This window comes from Mus pahari, chromosome 12 (genome assembly GCF_900095145.1).
Source record: "Mus pahari chromosome 12, PAHARI_EIJ_v1.1, whole genome shotgun sequence".
In the NCBI taxonomy this organism is placed as follows: Eukaryota; Metazoa; Chordata; class Mammalia; order Rodentia; family Muridae; genus Mus; species Mus pahari.
In genome coordinates this window covers 73115584-73136359 of record NC_034601.1, presented here as the reverse complement: position 1 = coordinate 73136359, position 20776 = coordinate 73115584, and the positions used below count along the sequence as shown (strand labels likewise).

The following is a 20776-nucleotide window of genomic DNA, read 5'->3' as shown; positions in this document are numbered from 1 at the left end:
TCTCTGTCTCTGTCTCTCTCTCTCTCTCTCTCTCTCTCTCTCTCACACACACACACACACACACACACACACACACACACACAAATTCTTTGTCAGGCAGAGTCTCTTATTAGACTGAAACAGACTCTTGACGTCTTTGGTGAGGCTAGCTGGCCAGGAAACCACAGGGATGGCCTTGCTTATGCCTGTCTAGTGTTATCATAATAACTGCAGAGGAGATACTGACATAAAATCTTACTTGGCACTTTTTACATGGTCTCTAAAATGAACTTAGGCTTTCATGCTTGCAACTCCAGCACTTTACTACAATATTACAGTAACGTAGATTACTGATATATTGCTATAGTACCCATTCTTTATGTCTTTAAGAAAGAGTCTTCCAACAGAGGTTACAATTCCTTTTATGTTCTCATTCACAGTAAGAAATTTTGTGGATTATTTTTTCTACAGCTGAAGGCTGAAAGTTCTGTTACAAAGACAACTTTTGAGTGCATTTACCTAATTTTGGAGTTTAGTAAAAATAGATTCAGTTACATGTTACACTGATTCATGGACTACTCTATCTTTATTAAAAAATTTCACAAGTGTGAAACAGACAAAAGAAATGTGGTTCCTTGATTTGTATCTTTTAAAAATGTTTTGAAAGATGAGCATATTTACATGCTATCGGAGAAAAATTAATATGTATTTTAAAACACATAATAACTTGACCCATTAGTACATATAGATTTGCAATTTCATCAAAGCTTAGTTACTTTCCTCATGAATGTTGTGATTATTTTGTGTTGAATTTTCCAAGTCTCAATCAGGGTCTTACACAACCCTGTTAATAATATTTTATTATTGCAAGAATTATTTATTGAATTTCATCTTGATAAGGAGCCAAGAAGTTAAAGTCGATTTCCCAGGCGTTTTCTGAACTCATACTCATATGGCTCATATTAAATATTCCTTAGCTGTGAACAAGAAATATTGAATTAACTTCAAGGTTGAGATTATAGAATCTGAATTGTTACAGTATCTCCTAGTGATTATCATAGAAAATTCAATGTCATGTCACTTTCCATAACAAAAATGATACAGTCTCAATTCAACCTGCAAATGTTAATATTCCTTCAGACCATCGGTGTCACACTTTATAAAGACTATTCATAATCAAAGTTCACTTGGTATAAGAGTAATGATATGAACTGTACAAGCTAAATTATTGTCATGGGACTTACAATGTACTTTTCATTTTGTTATTAAATAAGATATTAATAAGCATCATGATGAATAATGCAAGCATGGAAGTACTCTTATTAAGTGACCCAAATATTATTGACAAAACTGAGCACAGATATGAGTCCAGGATGGATTTAAAGTCTGCATTCTGTCAATGCCCACTTCAGTTTTTCAATTTGTGGATTTTTTTGTTGAAGAGACTAGGAACCCTTTCTGAAAAGTCAGATGATATGTAGAATCAGTCAGCAATCAGTTGAGAAATATCATCACAGAAATCAACTAATCCATTTGTCTACACTATAAATTTGTATTAAAATTCCATTTCTATGATTGCTTTGTTGAATGCTATTAGAACAAATGTCAGACAGTTTGTTTTCTTGATGCTACTTTATTGATGAAATAACAGGTAATATACAACTCATGTTCAGCATGTACATATAGGAATGTTAGTGAAATAAAAAGAATGAGATAACATGGAGAAGAAAGAACTTTCAGCTAGGAAAATAATAAGAAATCAGAGTACGTGGTCTGTGGAGAATTACTTGACTCATTCATAGAATTTTGAACAACACCTTACCACTACAGTATCTGATTATGCTTTACTAATTTTGTGAATATCAATTTTTCTAATACTTGATCATGGTGCCATACCAATCCCTAAGTTTTTGAGCTGGGATAATATTATGGGAAACTGTAATGTTTCCAAAATATGATGGTGGTCATTCACATTTTACTGCTTCATATTTTAAGGGAATATATAAAATAATCCTAGTGAATATCATTAATTATTTTCTAAAGAGATATGCACTGTTATAAAAATGACATTAAGAGATTACTTGAAAATTTGACATATGGGAACACATCCTTTTAAATGAGAAATGGACAAAATTGATGCCTTATCAATTTATGACACCTTATCAATTTATGAACTTAATGTGATGTTGAATGCAATATAGTCAGGTAATAGGGCAGGAAACATTTTGTAGGCAAAATCACTCTTCATTTTCCTATTGTCACATTATTAAATTAAAGTGATTTGAGGCATTTTATTATATATACACCAACTTTTGTATGTATATATTCAATACATATAATGTTATTTAAACATTATTATAGGATTTTCCAATTCCAGGAATGTCATTGCCCCTTTCTCTGTCTTTCTGATTCTATATTATTTCTGTTTTCTGTGTTTACCTTAATTTTAATGTGAGAGATTGTGAAAATTATCAGTAACAAAACTCCATGGAGTACATACAATACATGGTAATATTTGAATTCTGCATAACTTCAATTTACTGTAATGAAAGCAGATCAAAATGTTGTATCTATATCTGTCTTGACATCTTTTTCTTAGGGTTTCCATTACATGAACTCAGAAACCTATGCACAGAAACATTTCTTAAAGGAAAAGAATGAGTGCCTCAGATTTTAATGACTTAATTTATACAGAGGAGATTGAAGTTAAACTAGAAAAAAGTTTTTTTTTTTTAGAGATTCAGTATATATCGAACATCCACAGAAGCTGCTTTACAAATAATACTAAAAACCTACCTGTTACTAATTGACTTATAGCTGCTCCACTACAATCATTTTAAACTGGCTCAGTGGTAGGTTTTTTTTTTTTTTTTTTTTTTTTTTTTTTTTTCCCTAGTGGTAGTTTTAATACATTATTTATTTGGTTCATGTAAGTTAATGTGTAAATTGTATACCTACGGATGGATTATTCTAGAATAAACAGTATTACCTTATCACCTTCAGAAAATGTGACTCCATCAATGGCTCTTTTCCATGTGATTTCTGGAACAGGATCCCCTTCTGCTTCACAGACAAGTGTGACATGACCATTCTCAGACGTCGTCTCATTTTTAAGTTGTAATATATGCGGCTGTACTGTAAAAAATATACATATTATTCAATTGGTATTGGAACAAAATGGTTACAATTCACAGTGAAAATTTCATAACAGACTTTTGACGCCAAGTATGAACTCTATAAGATGAAGACTTCCATAGCAGTTATAACATGCTTTCTAAAAAGACCCAACAAATTACAAATAAAGTGGGGGACAATTCTAAATAAAAATCCTACTTATTTTCATTATAATAGTTATTTCAGATACACATAAGTCAACATAAAATATAATTCCTAACAAAATTTTGCCAAATTAACACAACATTCTCTTATTTGCTTCCTAAAGCCACAAAATTCAAATTTCCTCTCCAAAACAAGATATTTGCAAGCACACACAGATACATATGAATCATCTCTTTACTCATTTATTGTATTTTATCTTTTAATAAGTTCAACAGAGTAGACAAGTGATTAGAGTTTCTTGGTACCTAAGACATTTAGTTGTATATAACTTAAAAATGTCATGATATAAAAACATATTCAAGAATTTTCTATGTGTAATTATAAGTGATGAGTTAAAATTTTAATTTGATTAAACATAGATCTGGTGTTAACAATTTATTTATAACTGTATCTCTATAGAGCACAACATTATGTATATTGGTATAAAATTTTCTTTATAATAAAATACACCTACTTCCACAATTACATACTGGCATAATAATCTAAAATTTGGTCTTTTTTTTTTTATCAGTTTCCAGGATTTTTGTTGTTGTTGTTTGTATTGTTTGCTTGTGTTAACATGGCACATCATCATCTGAGAAGACGGACCCTTATTTGGAATATGCCTTCATCAAATTAGCCTGTGGACAAGCCTATGGAAAATGTACTTGACTGATAGTTACTGTGGTTGAGACCGTGCAACTGTGGGGGATACCAGCCCTGGGCATGAGGTTTATGGTGTAGAAGAAATCAAGCTGAGCATGCCGTGTGAGTTCTTGCCCTGACTCCATTATGTAATCATTCATCTATAGCCTAAGAGTTGTAGAATGAAATGAACCTTTCTTTCCCCAAGTTACTTTACTTATGGTCATGGTGTTGGATTACTGCAAAAGAAACTCATTAAGACCCTGCTTCTCTCTCTCTCTCTCTCTCTCTCTCTCTCTCTCTCTCTCTCTCTCTCTCCCCCCCTCTCTAACTCTCTCTCTTTCTCTCTCTCAACTTTCCTTTTCTTTCTTACTTATTTAGCAAAATAAAAAAGAATTAGATATAGATACTAAAATCTAGCTTTATCATATCAGTTCTATCAGTTCACAGAACTTAAAAATCTATTAGAAATGAAAAATTTTAACCAGAATTAAGATCGCTGATAGCAGAACTATGAAAAAAACTTATAAGTAGTTTTACATATCTTTTTGTTTGTTTGTTTGTTTGTTTGTTTTTTGAGACAGGGTTTCTCTAAATCCGCCTGCCTCTGCCTCCTGTGCTGGGATTAAAAGGCGTGTGCCACCACGCCCGGCTAGTTTTACATTTCATTCCTTTCATTACTGTAGGTATGTATTTTTTAGAAATATAAAAAATAAATTTATTCTTGTTACTGCAAAAAGTGATCCCACAATGATACACTGCGATGTGTATTAGTTGGTGTTTCAAACGATGGAAGCCACAGGAGCCTTGATGTTCTCCTTGCCCTCACACTCTGTCATCCTAATAATAGAAAACATGACTACATGGTATTTTACATTAGCTCAGACAGATTGTGCAGTTGAGCACCTCTTCTTGCGAATTGTATCATAGACACTCCCATTTCTAACTACTTACCTCACACTGAGGAATATTTATTTAGTTTCCTCAATGTTGAAGCTAATATTTCAATATGAGAAAGGTTAGATAAGAATTTCCTGTATTTTATAGTTCAAATCCATGTGTTCTTCATTGTATGTGAGCAATCTAAGTATGGCTTTTGTTTCTTTCTATACATCATAATTGAAACTTTTAGAAACACCATTTTAGTATGACCTTACCTTGAAACTGCAAAACCATGTTGACCTAAATGGCAGTCTCTATTCAATGCTATCTGACTAATCGGATCTCATAGTAGTCTGGGAATATGTTATTATTTAATTTTCATTTTTCATAAAATTTCTTCAAATTCTGTATCATCCTACAGGAACACACACACTATTAAGGTCTCTGCCATCCAAATTCATACATGCTGCAGCTACAATACCAGACAGAAGCCTTATTATTCATTTTGTGTTCAAAGTGAAGAAAATATTTTCAGCTGCTAGCAATATCATGCACCCTTCTTAACCACATATTTCTCACCTTTCATTTTTCTAGTTTTTATTATGAAATAATTTGATAATAAAATATGTAAAGGAGGCTAAAGCCACAATATATTAGCTATGTGTTTAACTTTTAAAAAGAGATACATTTGTATCTATGTTGGTGTTTTGTTAATTCTTATGTATGTATACCATGTGCCTGCATTACTCAGGGAGACCAGAAGGAGGCAGCAGAGCCAATGGAACTGGAATTACAGGTGGTAGTGAGCCACCTTGTAGGTGTTAAAAATGGAGCCACAGCCTTTTGGGAACTAAAGCCAGTATTGGGGACCAGGGAACCAGCATCATTTCTGGCCTCAGACTTGTTTAACACAGTATGTGAGCAACTGTCCCTTTAATTGCCAAAACCAAGAGAGTAAAATAAACACTTCTCCTATTCTACATGCTCAGACAGCTTCCCCACTACAAACATTACATCTCTTACTCAATATGGATAATGCTCACATACTGACTTTGAAGATGGTAAGACTCTGATTATAGTTACAGGGAAACATTTCTAAACAAGAGCTTTTCACATGGGAAATTTTGAAAGCACCAAATATAAAATCAATCGTAACATGTGTCCATTAATGATGTAATGGCATAAGTTTTAAGAAATGTTTGACAACATATTGAAAAAAATATATTATTTAATGCATGTTTTTGAAATGCAGACAGTTTATAGTTTGTATCTGATAGAAGAGGTTAGGTTGGCTCTGACATCCTTACACTTGGATGGATATTGCATTATAATCTCAAATTATAATGCTGTGATACTTACCAAACACTTGTAGAAAGGCCTGCTTTTGATCTTCCCCAGCCTTGTTTGTTGCTTTGCAGATATAAGAGCCTCCGTCTTTATTGATTATGTTCCTGACAGTGAGCTCTGTATTACTGCCCTTTAAAATATACTTTTCATTTTCTTCAATGAGTTTGCCGTTCCTAAAAAAGACAAAAGAAGTTGATCTTCACAATCTAATTTTATAAATAGAACATCAAATCAACTTTACTATATATAAGCCTAAAATTTTTCATGGTTAGGATAACTGATTGTTATAACTCAGTCAAAATATACTTTTATTAGTCAAGCAACCTTAAGGCAAACACAAAAAAATAATGCTTGAAATTTAGCTTGTTTAGAGATAAGAATGACATTTGTCTGAGGTTGAAATATTAATATTGACTCAAGTAATTAAAGCATATGAATTAATACTTTATTAAAAATACTCATTACTGATTTTTATTCTTTTGTACTTTAACTATTAATTAGCCAACATACATTTATGTTACAAAGTTGTGTACACATGACTTACAAAAATAGAAACTCTAATTAAAAATACATTATTTCACATGAAATAATATAAATTTATATCATTAGTGTCTAGATCATATAAGTATTGTCAGTAGAAATTGATGTGATAGTAACGCTAATATCTTTTGTTTCTTCACAGCGATAACTATCATTTCCAAGTGCTTTCCCCAGTGAAATTTATTTTATTTAGTATTTATTTGGTTATAATAATATTGGCTATTAGCATTCTCTAGTATATTTTAAATACATAAATATTTTATAACATCCTTATACACTGTAAAATCTTATATATTCGCCTTACTAACTTTTACTCATTTCATTTTTCTCACTTTTTTGTCTTATTATTTTCAATCGTGCACTGAATTATTCATATGATACACTGAAGTAAAACACTCAGAACCTCTCTAGGATGGATATATTAATATTTCTTTATCAGTTTTGATTTCAACTTAAAAGATGTTATTTAAAGATCTTTGCTGTTGTAAGGAGAGCAAAACTTTTATATGCCATAGCGACTTTCAAATGAATTCAAAGCATGTCAATAATGCCAGAGACATAAAGGCATTTGAAAAATGCATACCTGAAATGTACATCAATAAAAATATGACCTGATGGAAAAATCTTCAGATGGCACTTTCTCTGTGACCATAGAAATTGAGTATAGAAATATCAATGGAGAATACAAAGACGATGCCAAAATGTAAGTCAGAAAAAACAGAAATGCCAAAAAGTTCTATTGGGAACCATAAATCTCTAAACAATTACATGAAATATTGTTCTGACCCAAGGAGATAAATATTTAATCACACAACAATATTGCTTCAAAAACATGTTTAGGACAGTATAAACAGAAATTAAAAATGGTCAAATACACATGCAAATTTAAAAGACATTTAGAAAATAAGAATTTAGATTTCAGTAACTGATTTTTAAAAACTACTTTAGATGTTTGAATACGTACAGATAGTTACCACTGTAAAATAGAAATGTGATATATCTTCCTATGACTATTATTAAAAATGCAGAGAATATTTACTAGAATATTTGCTGAAACAAAAGAAATGATGAATTGAAGATAAGTTATGAAAACACTTGCTATGTTACAGATAATTAATGAAATTTGCAAACAGTATCAGAAATTAAGGTTAAGCATACACCCAGATATGTAAAGAAAATAACATAATTAAAAATAGTCAATACCCAAAGTAGTATTCAGTGGAAGCTTGAACAAAAAGTTTGAAGTGAAGAAAAATTTAAATATAATTGTGTAAAAATCAACCACATATAATTAAGGTACTGTTTACAGATAAAAGCATGTTTGTAAGAGTGAAAATATAGGACAGAACTGTTATCTAAAACGAAAATGGAGATGAAATGCAAAGTAAACATGGTAGCGAAAATAAAATTAAGAACAATATTCAGTGAAACATAAAAGACTAACAGAAGCTGAAAGTTCATTACGTTTACTATTTGTATATACTTATGTCTATAAAGACTAGGTGAAGAAAGAAAACAAAAAGAAACCAGCTGTGAAGTTTTCAAGACAAGAGTAGGTTGATGCACACTTGATGCACCTGTAGGCAGCAGTTGATGACATAAGCTGTGAATAGTTCCCAAAGAGAAGGCCAGCGGGATTGCCTGTAGCCTACCAACTATAGTAATGCAGTAATTAATAACACAACAAAGCCGATAATAAGTCACAGTAGGCTTTGAATGAAATTAAAGTTCATGAGCACACGTCTGTAAATGCATACCATAAAACAATGCCTTTGGACTTTCCTAGGCATTGCTGTTTACTTTGTGGAAATTAATCAGTGTTCTAACTTTTAGCTTTTATGTACCTTCTATATTGTGTAAAATATTAATGCATGGGCACACCTCCGTGTGAACATTGCCCCCATAACAACTCAAGAGTCTGAATTTGGAGACAGGGACATTGAATAAATTTAAATTTGCAGAGGTCACTGCTACATTTGTTGGATGTCGTGTGTGAAGACTGACAACTGAGATCCATGGGTCCACATGACATTCTTCCTTCTCTCCTTCACTGATATCATAAGCACACACTAAGTAACACAGCTTTGTTATCAAGATTGTGGGGATAAAACAGGTCCTTCTGTGTACACTACCTCTCTATGTCAAGGAACCTGTTTTCTTTACCAAAAATAAGAACCCACCATTTATGTGTGTGTGTGTGTGTGGGGGGGGGAAAGCTATTACAGGATATATTGGACATCAGGTTGAAAGAAAGAATCCTCATCAGAAACCAACAGCACTGATACCTTGATCTTGGACACCAGCAACTGAGAACTGTAAGAAACTATATTTTTGCTGTTTAAACACACCATCTAATACACTATATTCTCTTATATCGACCCACAATTACTAACACAGGGGCTTCCATCATATCACTAGCATGCATGTTCTCTATTCTACTTGGCAGGTCGTCTGGATCCCCAAGTGCATCCAATACACTCCCCAATGCTTACAAGAATGTATTTGTATAGTTTTGATACACATTTTATACCTATAGATAAATGGAATTAAACAAAAACCTTTCAGTAAAAGTAAATTTGTCTTTACAAATGTTTAAACAATACAATCCTATTTCTCAAATACAATTTTTAAATCAAACACCAAAACGTCTGTTTCAATTTAAGTACTATCCATTATAAGCAAGAAATGGCATTTGAAGGTATACGGATGAAAAAAAATTACGTGCCTGTGTGTGTGTGTGTGTGTGTGTGTGTGTGTGTGTAAATAAATATATTTTGAATTTGGCACATTTAATTCTTATGCTATTTTTATTTCAAATAAATTATTAAAAATAATTTTAAACAAATTAAAATATCTAATACTTCTGGGAGTGCATGATCATGAATGTCATGTTCTTGATTATCATTTATTCTTTGTGTTGAATAACATAAGTCATGTCAGAGACTCAGTAAGATTTCTTATGGCAAATCAGCAATCTCTGAGATACATCATGATCACCTAGGGTTAGTAGCCTGATGTCAGGTTGGCAATCCTACTAAAACAATATTTCAAAGAATTAGTATCTGTATGTATCAGTTTCAATCACTTTGTTTGTGTTATGCTTATTGAATCATACTACACTCAAAGCATAAACAAGACAAAGATATGATAATCTGTTATCAAACTAAGTTTAAAAGGAAAACAGTAAAGCATAGCAGTGTTTGTTATTGTCCTTAAAACGAATTCTAGAGCTTAAAACTTGTCACTTTGCCTTTGTATATATGGAATACATGTGACTAAAAATTTTATGATTTTTATTCTTGCACTTTAGCATTTATGAAGTATAGCAATGACTATAGATCTTAGTGTTCATACAAAAACTGTATTTTTTTTTTGCTTTGGAATATTATTTGGAATTAAAAATTACATATCAATGCACACAATAATATGTATGGATCACCAGGTAGTTAAATTAGACTGAGTGGAAAAAAAATACAAATATAATCACATGCAGTAGTAATAATAGTCACAAAATGATAAAATCATGTGACAGGGTAAAATGGTGGCTAGTAGGGCTATCATCAGAATGTTTTTACATTTATTGTGTGTATACATTTATATATGTATGACATTTTCATGTATGCATACATGAGAAATCAGATATAGCAGGGTGCCACTTTCAAGGTTAATTCTTGCTTCTGAACATGGTTTTGCATTGACCTCTTCTGTTAGCCTAAATTGCCTGTCCAGTGATGCTCTATGATCGTGGTGCATGTACTTTTTTGCATTGACTTAAAACTGTGCAATAGCATGACTGGCATTTTGAGACAGACAGTAGAATCCATCTCAGGACCTCATGCTTATGAGGTAATCACTTAACTGATTAAGTCATCTTCTCAACTTTATAAACTGCACCCTCATGTCTCTATACAAGATTGTCCACTTTTAAACTCCATTACCTTCGATTTAGTTCTTTCAGCAATAATCAATGACAATAGAGTGCTATAAAATGTGATGGCCATAGTTGAGTCAAAGTACATTTAAAAACTTAATAGACAATGAAATAGTCAAAGAATAGCTTTGTAAAATGCAATTCATATTGTTTTGATTGGGGGATTTGTGAAATGAAAACCTAATTTCTCGAATTTCACCTATGTAACTATTTTACAATATAGTACAAAAAGACAATATACAGCTATTTTCATATAAAAATACATGATTGTGAACCAAACTGTGAAATTGCTAAAAATGCTAATATATCCATTTGTAATACAGAACCTATTTCAGATGCAACAAGAAAAATCAATCAGTAACAGGGTGATGGTGCCAAGGGTGAACAAAAGATACACTGTAGCAACAGTAAACATTCTCCAGCAGCCTTTCACTCAGAAAAAATTATAGCACAGGATACATGTACGTGATGCACTCGTTGGCTGTGCAGTCTTGTACAGTTAACCAAAAATATATGGTATCTTGGACTGGCAATATGCCTCACAGCATCAAAGTATTCACAAGTTTGGAACCCTAAGTTCATTTCAGATTCCATGGTGAAAGAAAAGAACAAGCTCTTGAAAATCATTCTTTGATATCAATAAACATGCCATGGTACATACATGTATGTACACATACACACACATACACACACACATACACACACACACACTCATAGTGAATTATTTTAAGAGCTTTTTTTTTAATAATTTCCATTATTTATGAGATATAGTAAATGAGATCATCTCCTATTCCTTTCTCCATCTAAAATCTACCATATGCTCCTACTTGTTCTTTTTTTAATTTTGATTGAAAAGAGATCGCCCCACCTAGGGATCCATCTATGTGCAGAAAGCAAAGCCCCACACTACTGTTGATTCCAAGAAGCACTTGCCTAGTATGGCTGTTCCCTAAGAGGTTCTACTAGCACCTGACCAATACAGATATGGATTCTCACAGCCGATCATCTGACTGAACCCAATGGGAAACCAATGGGAGAGCTACAGGAAGGACTTGTAACCCCATGAGAAGAATAATATCAACTAATGACCACCCAGAGCTCCGAGGGACTAAACCACCAACCAAAGAGTACATATGGAGGGACCCATGGCTCCGTATACATATGTAGCAGAGGATGGCCTTATCTGACATCATTGGGAGGGGAGGCCCTTGGTCCTGTGGAGGTTTGATGCCCTAGTGCAGGGGGATGATAGAGTGGTGAGGCAGGAGTGAGTGAGTAGGTGGAGGAGCACCCTCATAGAGGCAAAGGAGAGGAGGGGGAGGGGGTGTGGGATGGTAGCTCTGTGGAGAGGTAACTTGGAGGGGGATATCATTTGAAATGTAAACAAACAAATTGATTCAAAAAATAGATTTTTTTCATACAATATGTTCTGTTCTTGGTTTCCCTCCCTAAACTGCTCCCAGATCCTCTCTCTGTCATCTTTCATTAAAATCCATATCTTTTCTTTCTCTTCTTTATAAAAAAGGCATTTAAAAACAATAATAAAATATAAAAAACAAGCAATCTGGAATAAGACAAGATCAGAAGAAAAGGAGACAAAGAAATTTTTTTTCAAATTCATGATCTCATTTCATTATTTACATGTATATATGTACATGAACACATATTTCCATATGTGTACATATAGTCTTAAATACACCCCACTCCAACTGTATAATGTTACTTGCATATATGTTTTCAGGGATGATCACTTGGTGTTGGATAATCTTAATTTTTAAATTAGATAAGATAATCTTTGTTACTTTCTAAATAATTACAACTTCAAACATTAGTCTGTGTACCTTATTAGCACCACACAGAAGACACGGGCACTCACTTACCTGAACCAAGAGATGGTGGGATCTGGGGAGCCTGAGGCCTTGCAGGTCAAGGTCATTTCTTCTCCTCTCTCTGCTGTAGCATTGAAGGACTTCTGGGACATCATGATTGTTGGTGGAACTGAAGGAATAAGGACATAGCATAAAGAGTTGCAACAAGAATTCTGCACCAACAATAATTTGCCACTGCCTTTTACTGTGTTGAATCTCCTTAGTTCCTTTCTGTTTATGGAGAATTAAGGTCAGTGATATGTTTTCTTATGTGTAATAGGATAATTCACTATGTTATTAGTTTAGTATTTCTCAATCTGTTAAACAATGAATTGTGTATTTTAGTGAACATATATAATACATGAAATATGTCTCACACAAAGACACAAGAGCACTGACTTAATCCATACTGAAATCTACTTTGAGCATAAATGGATTTCCTATTTGGGTTCTTATTGGTCTATGTAATTCCATAGGCCATCATTCACTGTTTCAAGACAGGGCTTTCAAATTAGGTGTCAAAACATAATGTTCTTTCTGATTAACTACACTTAATTTCTTCAAACAACTATAAAACATTTTATGGAGAGAAACTGCTTCAGCCATAGAGTATGAAAATAGATTTTCATGAACAATTCAATTTTAAAATTAAGCTTCCTCAATTTCCAACTAATTACATTGCGAAACTGTATACGCTGCACATTTTGGTCATGTTGAAACTGTGGCTGAAATGCAGTGTTTGCAATAAACAAGCTGCAGACTTCCATGGCAATGCCTCAGTTCCAAAGTAAAGCCTTATCTAGCACTCAGCTCACACCCTATGCCATTAAGGTGTATATGATGAAATAGTAATTATAAAACAGATATAGTAATAGATTAGACAAAAGAGAGACACAGATATTTAGATGTTTGATTACAGTTGCATATCTTTAAAGTAGTGTTCAAGTATGCATCAAAGAGGCATAGCCCACTGACAGTGAGGAATGTAGGTAATATACTCGTTAATAATTAAGCACATTGCTTCACATTAAGGAGGTTAGGTATAGGAAGAGAGCTTTTACATAAAATAGCATAAAAATAATTACTAGTAGCCACAAAGATGGACTTTTATAACTATTAACTCTTAGCACTAAGGACAGATTCATTTTTGTCTCATTTTCTTTCTGTTGTAACTATAGACATGTTAACATTTTCACCATATAACCTACTACTTTAATTTTGTGCCTTGTGAATGAACATTAAATGAGGCACATTAGAGCTTTCTTGTCTTTTTAAATTTCTTTTTTGATAGTATCACACAATAACAGTATTTGCTCTACCTTTTTCTCTTTCCAATTTCCCCATACACCTCTCTCCACTCTCCTCCCAATTTATGACATCTTTTTTTCATTAATTGTTATTGTACACACACACACACACACACACACGCACACACACACAACACACATATACATATATATATGTATATATGGAGGAATATATGAATATGCAGTCATATATATATATTTATATATATTTATATTCTTTAATATAACTTGTTCTGTTCACATGTTACTTGTATGAATATGTTCAGGACATTTTGCCACTGGACAATTAGTTTGCCTTTCTTCTTGCTTTTCACTTCTCTCTGATAGGTATTATGCTCTTGTCTTAGAAGAAGATTTTTTTTTCTTGTAACCAGTTTTTGTGAGTTCATGAGTGCAACAGTCCTGCCATGTTAAGAAGATCTTATTTTGCAGTGATCTTGACCACTCTGTGACTCCTAACATTTTCTTCTGTGCTCCCATGCTATTCCTAAGCTTTGGAGGAGAGTAGGACTAGAAAAGAGATGCCCAGATCATGGCTTACCATCCATTGGTCATTTATCCTATGAACTTTCACCAGTCTTGGCTCTCTGTATTCACCACCTTGCACTGCATAAAGAATCTAATCTGAGGAAGGCTGAGAGATGCAGCGTCCTATTGGCATGGTTGTTTTACCATTCACTATTTATACACTCATTTGAAGGAATGGTTAAATTATTTTTTATAGTAACACATATTTTGTCATAATACTGAAAAGAAGCTTTTAACAGAAGCCCTTCCAGTACATTTCTCTAGATAGAAATATTTGGAGGTTGAAGAGAGTTTTTCAATTCTTTTGCTTCTGCTGCTGTTGCTGCTATTTCTTGAGAGGCCCTGCCAGAGCCTTAAAAATACAGAGTTGGATCCTAGTAGCCAACAATTCCACTGTGTGTGTGTGTGTGGGGAACGGGAATGGGGGTACAATGGAAGAGTTAGGATAAGGACTGAAGGAGCTAAAGAGGTTTGCAACCCCATAGGGAAGAACAAGAATATCAATCAACCAGAGCCCCAGAGCTCCCAGGGATTAAGCCACCAACCAAGGACTACACATGGCTCCAGCTGGATTTGTAGCAGAGGATGGCCTTGTCAGGAATCAATAACAGGAGGAGAGGATCTTGGTCCTATGAAGGCTGGATAGATGCCCCAGTGTAGGGGAATCAAGGGCAGGGAGGCAGGAGTGCGTGGGTGGGTGGATGAATACCTTCATAGAAGTGGGGAGGGAGGTTGGGATAGGGGGTTTCCGGGAGGGAGGGAACAGGGTAAGGAGATAAAACTTGAAATGTAAATAAATTATTAATAAATACATAAATATTAAAAATGTATACTGAAAATGAAGCATAACTGTCTAACATTAGATCACTGTCAAATCTGTGGAATATTTGGTATATAAATGAATAATTTCAAGTCAGTTGAAAGGTTCACTGCTAGAGGTTGTGTGGAAAGAATTGATTTACAACTCAGCTGGGAAATCTTGTGTTGACAAAAATCCTGGGAAAGCTGTCACTTGAGTTTTTGCCTCAATAAAATCCCTGGAATATGTGATTCACGAAAAAATTCCCTTAGTAAGCCTTGAGATCATTACCTGCCCGGAGAGTTTTCACCTGTCCTAAACAATACCATACCTTGTCTTGAAGTTCAGTAAGGATTACACTGAGTTGCTTTGCTCAGATGTTGGGTGGGACTGCAGACAAGGTATTTTCTGCGCAAATTGGGCCCCAGAGTCTTGAACTCTTCCTGTCTGTCAGACCCTATCCTTTCCTTTCAAATAAAACTTTTAAACATGTATACCCTGTGGAGAGTGAGCAGCCACTTCAAGCAGCTAGTCTTCAGAAAAAGAAAAAAAAAATAAGTGGAGCTAGTAGAATAAGGTGCTGTGAAGAGGAAATTTCATAATTAGTAAGATAAAGTATGAACAGCTTTCTTGAGAGGAAACACAGACTAAAACATATAGGGCAAATGCAAGTTAACATAAAACTAGCCAGCAAACTGATTCCTTGTCAACTTGACATCTGTATACATCATTATTAAGCCACAACCTTTCCTTTTCATTCATCTCAAAGGGCTTACATTAATATGAACATCAAAATGTAAAATTTTTCACATTTTAAAAGTCCCACATCTTTACAAGTTCAGTCTCTTTGAAATCTAAATTCTTATAAAATTCAGCTTCTCAACAGTGGGGATTCTGATAAATCAAGAATAAATTAAATATTATTTCAAGAGCAATGACGTAAGGGAATATGCAAGTCAGAGGGTGGATAGGGAGGAATAAAATATGGAGTGTAAAAATTTAATTGAGAGAGAGAGAGAGAGAGAGAGAGAGAGAGAGAGAGAGAGAGAGAGAGAGAGAGAGAGAGAGAGAGAGAGAGAGAGAGAGAAGAACCGGTGCATAGTCACAGTATGGACAACACACCAATTATCTCAGATTCTTGGGCCTCTTCCTCATTTCTGCCAACTGCAATACACCTCCTATCTTCTAGCCTCCAGTAGGCTCCACTCCACAGCTGTTGATGGTCTTGGTTGTCATCCTATGGTTTTTCATCTTCAAAACACTGGGGTCTTCTGCCATGGGACTACACCTTCTCCAATCGCCTTTCCTAGGCTCTGTTCATGGTGCCAGCTTCCAATTCTATGCATAATCCCTTCAATCCAGTGCCATCAAGTGTCACTGAGACTCTACCTTCACCAATGCGCTCTCCTGGCTTCTCACAGTGTCAGCCCTCATGATCCTATCATTCCTTCAAACCACTTCAATCTTCGTGACTCTTACACTCTCAAGATTGGCTGCCAGCACTGAACCATACCTGATGTCGGCTCTCAGGTAAAATTTCCCAGAAGACTTCACCTCAATGAAGCTAGTCTCTCCAGCTCCATCAGATCAACATTGAGTCTTCCAACAAAGCAAAGGTTTCACTTTAGTAGTTCTGGTATCTTGTTGATCACAGCCAATTCTTCAACCCCAGCTAACGAGAATACAGTTTCAAAAATAATGAATGGCCTCGGTAGAGATTTTAAACATCCTTGTAAAACATCACAGGCCAGGCCCCGATTTTCATTGTCCTGAACATTCTTATCTTCCAGGCTCCTGCCAAACAGCTCACCAAGCACTGAACATTCAATGACTTTTCTTGCACAAAGTTTCAAAGTCCTTCTAAAATCCTCCCCAAAACAACTTGGTCAGGTTTTTCACAGCAATCAATAAATACCTAACTATCATGGTATGGACTTTAGTTAGGGTTGCTATTGCTCATGAAACACCATAATCAAAATCAAATTGTGGAAGAAAGGGTTGACTTGGCTTACATTTGCCTTTTGTAGTTTATCACTGAATGTTAGGATAGAGCCTAGATACAGGAGCTGATACAGAGTCTGGGGGGTGGGGGTGGGGGTGGGGGCTTACACGCTTGCTACCAATGGCTTCCTCAGCATGATGCCTTATAGAACTCTGAACATCCCAGAGATGACCCAAGCCAAATATGCTGGCCCATCCTTCAACAATCACTCACTAATTGAGAAAATAACTTACAAATAAACCTTGTGGAGGCATTTTTTTTTTTTTTTTTTTTTTTGTATTGAGGTTCCCTCCATTCTGGTGATTCTAGTTAGTTCAACTTGAAACAACACTAGCTAGCACAGATGAACACTTACAAATATTGGCAAGCAGAATTTAGTATAAGTGTACTCAACAGACTATAATTTTTAGATATATGAGAAGTAAAAAATGTCTAAAACTGTTATCTCCTCATGAAAATCACTTATGTAAGTATACACAAATTCTTGTAAATTTTTCTATATCTACATTCCCACATATTCACACATCTAAACAAATTTTTTCATGAGAAAAATCCATAAAACACTGGTTAGATAAAAACTACCTTTCCTTTTATATTGTCAGATATCCAATTTAGGAAATTTAATAAAATTGATGGGGGAAATTACAAAATTGGAAATTAGATTGGTCTTAATAAATGTATATTTCCTGCACTTGGCCTAGGTTATATTTTGTATTTTACATACTATTATTAACAATTCATTCACAAATTATAATCATAAATTTGGTTTATTATTGCTTGTTGACTTCATGATTGAGTCAGTTACAATACTGACAACTTAATGGTGCTGTATACTGTATTTTTATGTACTGATGCTTAGATACTATGACATTTTGTACAGCTTATAATGAAAATTTTATGGGATCAGAAAGTAGTATTCCTCATTTTCTTGCCCTACAGAAATGAGTTGATTAGATATAAATGCAGAGATCATAGCCCAACGATCATTGATGAAAACTACACTCTACAGCTGGACATTCACTTTCACAAATACATCCAGCCATTATCATCTTCTTTTGATTGTGGCATTTGAAAGAAGAGTAACATAAAATTGCCTTAAATTTCTATTTCTTGATGATTTTCATTCAACCTCAAGTGTTACTATCTCCATTACCCCAGATTTGAATCTGTGGTTAGTGGGTCATTTTTGTGAATTTACAAAAGGTTTAGAAAATAAGGCACACCATTTTTACATGAATAACCTTGTACTAACTTTTATACTTTGAATTTATACCTTCCTGTTTCTTTATATCTAAGAATATTTTCTGAGTAGTGATAGAAAGCTAGAAGTCAGACAAGATAGAATTATTTTGATTAAGGCACAGGAAATAACATTGGCTTTATTTTAATGAGTACATTCATAGTTTGTGTATATGCAAACATAATTATCTAGCTTCAAATCTTAAAGACTTCATAGAAAGCTTTTAAACACATTTAATACATTTGTATGATGTATTTCTGAATGATTTTGCAAAATTTTCAAGAGTTAAGCATTGTGTGATCATAAAAGGAATATAGTCACTATGTCTGCTCTTCAATGAATGTACATGCACATTTATGCTAATTAAATTATGCTACAGTGTAATCTACTTAAATAATAGTATACTATTTAATATGTCTTGTAAGTATATTATTGTCAAATCGAGCAGAAATATTTAAATTCGCACCTTATTAGACTCTGTTAGCTTCTGCTAAACTGGAATCTAAGAATTTGGTTCTAGGTAACTGGAAATGACCCTTTATTATTGTTAAGTGTTACATATCTTTGTTAATATAATGCTTAATTATATCTTACTCATTTTCTCCTCCATTAGTGTGGGCTCCAATTACTTATTTCAACTCCCTCCATCTCTCCTACTGAGAACTTTCTACCCCTCCACAATACCTTTTTCTCAAAGGAATAACTAATTATTACATAGAAGACAGTAAGTTTTTAATGGCATACCAAAGCCATCCAACACTGCCATTATCTCCTTATTTGGAATATAGTGTATTCCAGTCACAATTGCTCTGTTATGCTAATATCCATGGCCAGTTTTTACAGTTTCTTTACAATTTTGTACTTGTTTACAGCTTGATTGTTTTTTCCCATTTCTAATGAATTATAATATTTCATTACTAAACTTCTTCTAAATAGCAAGGAATCATTCTTTTTTCAAGCTACTGAATTTATGGTTTGTATAAACTAGAATGTTTGCCAAGATTAAAACTATTTGGGAATCTTTACATCTTGACTTGGCAAACTTGACTTTGCTTGAAAAACAAGTTGCAAATTTCAGTTTTCAGAAATAGCCTATTAAAATAAGTATTATATCGCTGCACCTGTACATAAGCTATGAGTTCATATTCATTTCTCCAATATGGGCCACAGGTTGATATAATATATACTTGCATCATTCAAGACAAATAAAAGTAGAACAAAATAAGAGCTAAAATAATATGGGGACATTATTTATAATTAACTGAAAAAGAGTATTATAATATATAAATTAATAAATAAAAATAAAATTATATAATATATAAAAATATGCATTTTATAATACTAGAATATTAATTGGAAAATAATCATAGAACAAAAGTTGAATCTGAAATTTAAGAAAGTGAAGATAGGCTCAACCTGAGCTGGTAAGAAGAGCATCTTAGCTCCAGTGCATGGACAGGGAGAGGGTGGCCTGCAGAAGAGACACAGCTTTTGGGAAAGATCCCTTTTCTGGCTCCAGGCATCCGGCACCTTTCCCGCCCAAGGAGAGGTGTCCGCCCGGGTGGGGTCTCAAGGCCTGAGCTGGTAGGAGAGCCATCTTTGCCATCTTTGCTCCCATGAGTTGCCTGGAGAGGGCTGCCTGAGGAAGCAACACAGCTTCTGGGAAAGATCCCATTACTGTCTCTAGACCTAGGAGCACCTTCCCCATAGAGGAGAGGTGTCTGCCCAGGAGGGCTCTCACTGCCTGAGGTGGTTGGGGAGCCATCTTTGCTCCAGTTCGCCTAGGCTCCAGTCTACACTGGTGAGAGTGTGGACCACAGAAGCTACACAACTTTGGGACAGACAGAAGCAACCTAGCTTCTGGGTCAGACATTGTTTCAGGTTCCAGAAATTTGGGCACCTTCCTCGCCAGAGGAAAGGTGGCCACCTATGAGAGCTCTGGCTGCCAGAGCAAGTGAGAGAGTCATATTGTGTCCACGGTCCCTCAGTGGCTAGTCTGTGCAGGTGACTGAATAAACTGTAGAGGCAACACATTTTCTGGGACAGGCCCTGTTTTGGGCCTACATCTTCAGCAAGGAGGCAGATCTGAACACAAGGTCTCTGTGCACCTTCCCTGCTAGAGGAGAGCTTCCCTGCAGAGAGTAATCTGACCACTGAGACTCTGGAGAGAGCTGGACTCCCAGGACTGCTGACAGAGGCTAACAGAATCACAGGAGGAACAAGCTCCAACCAGAGACAACTATAACTACTAACTCTAGAGATCACCAGATGGCGAAAGGCAAATGTAGGACTCTTACTAACAGAAACCAAGACCACTCACCATCATCAGAACCTAGCACTCCCACCTCAGTCAGTCCTGAATTCCCCAACACACCTGAAAAGCAAGAATC

General features: G+C 34.5%; 1 protein-coding gene across 2 annotated transcripts in view; it reads right to left on the bottom strand.

The window, feature by feature from the left end:
- Ncam2 (neural cell adhesion molecule 2) overlaps positions 1 to 20776 on the bottom strand; it is a 419526-nt gene that overhangs the window by 154340 nt on the left and 244410 nt on the right. For both annotated transcript variants that reach the window (XM_021209390.2, XM_021209391.2), the window contains exons 6-8: positions 12523 to 12640; positions 6184 to 6344; positions 2969 to 3114 (exon numbers count right to left, since the gene is read on the bottom strand). In XM_021209390.2, the coding sequence (XP_021065049.1) occupies positions 2969 to 3114; positions 6184 to 6344; positions 12523 to 12640 (425 nt within the window). The remainder of the gene's footprint in view (positions 1 to 2968; positions 3115 to 6183; positions 6345 to 12522; positions 12641 to 20776) is intronic.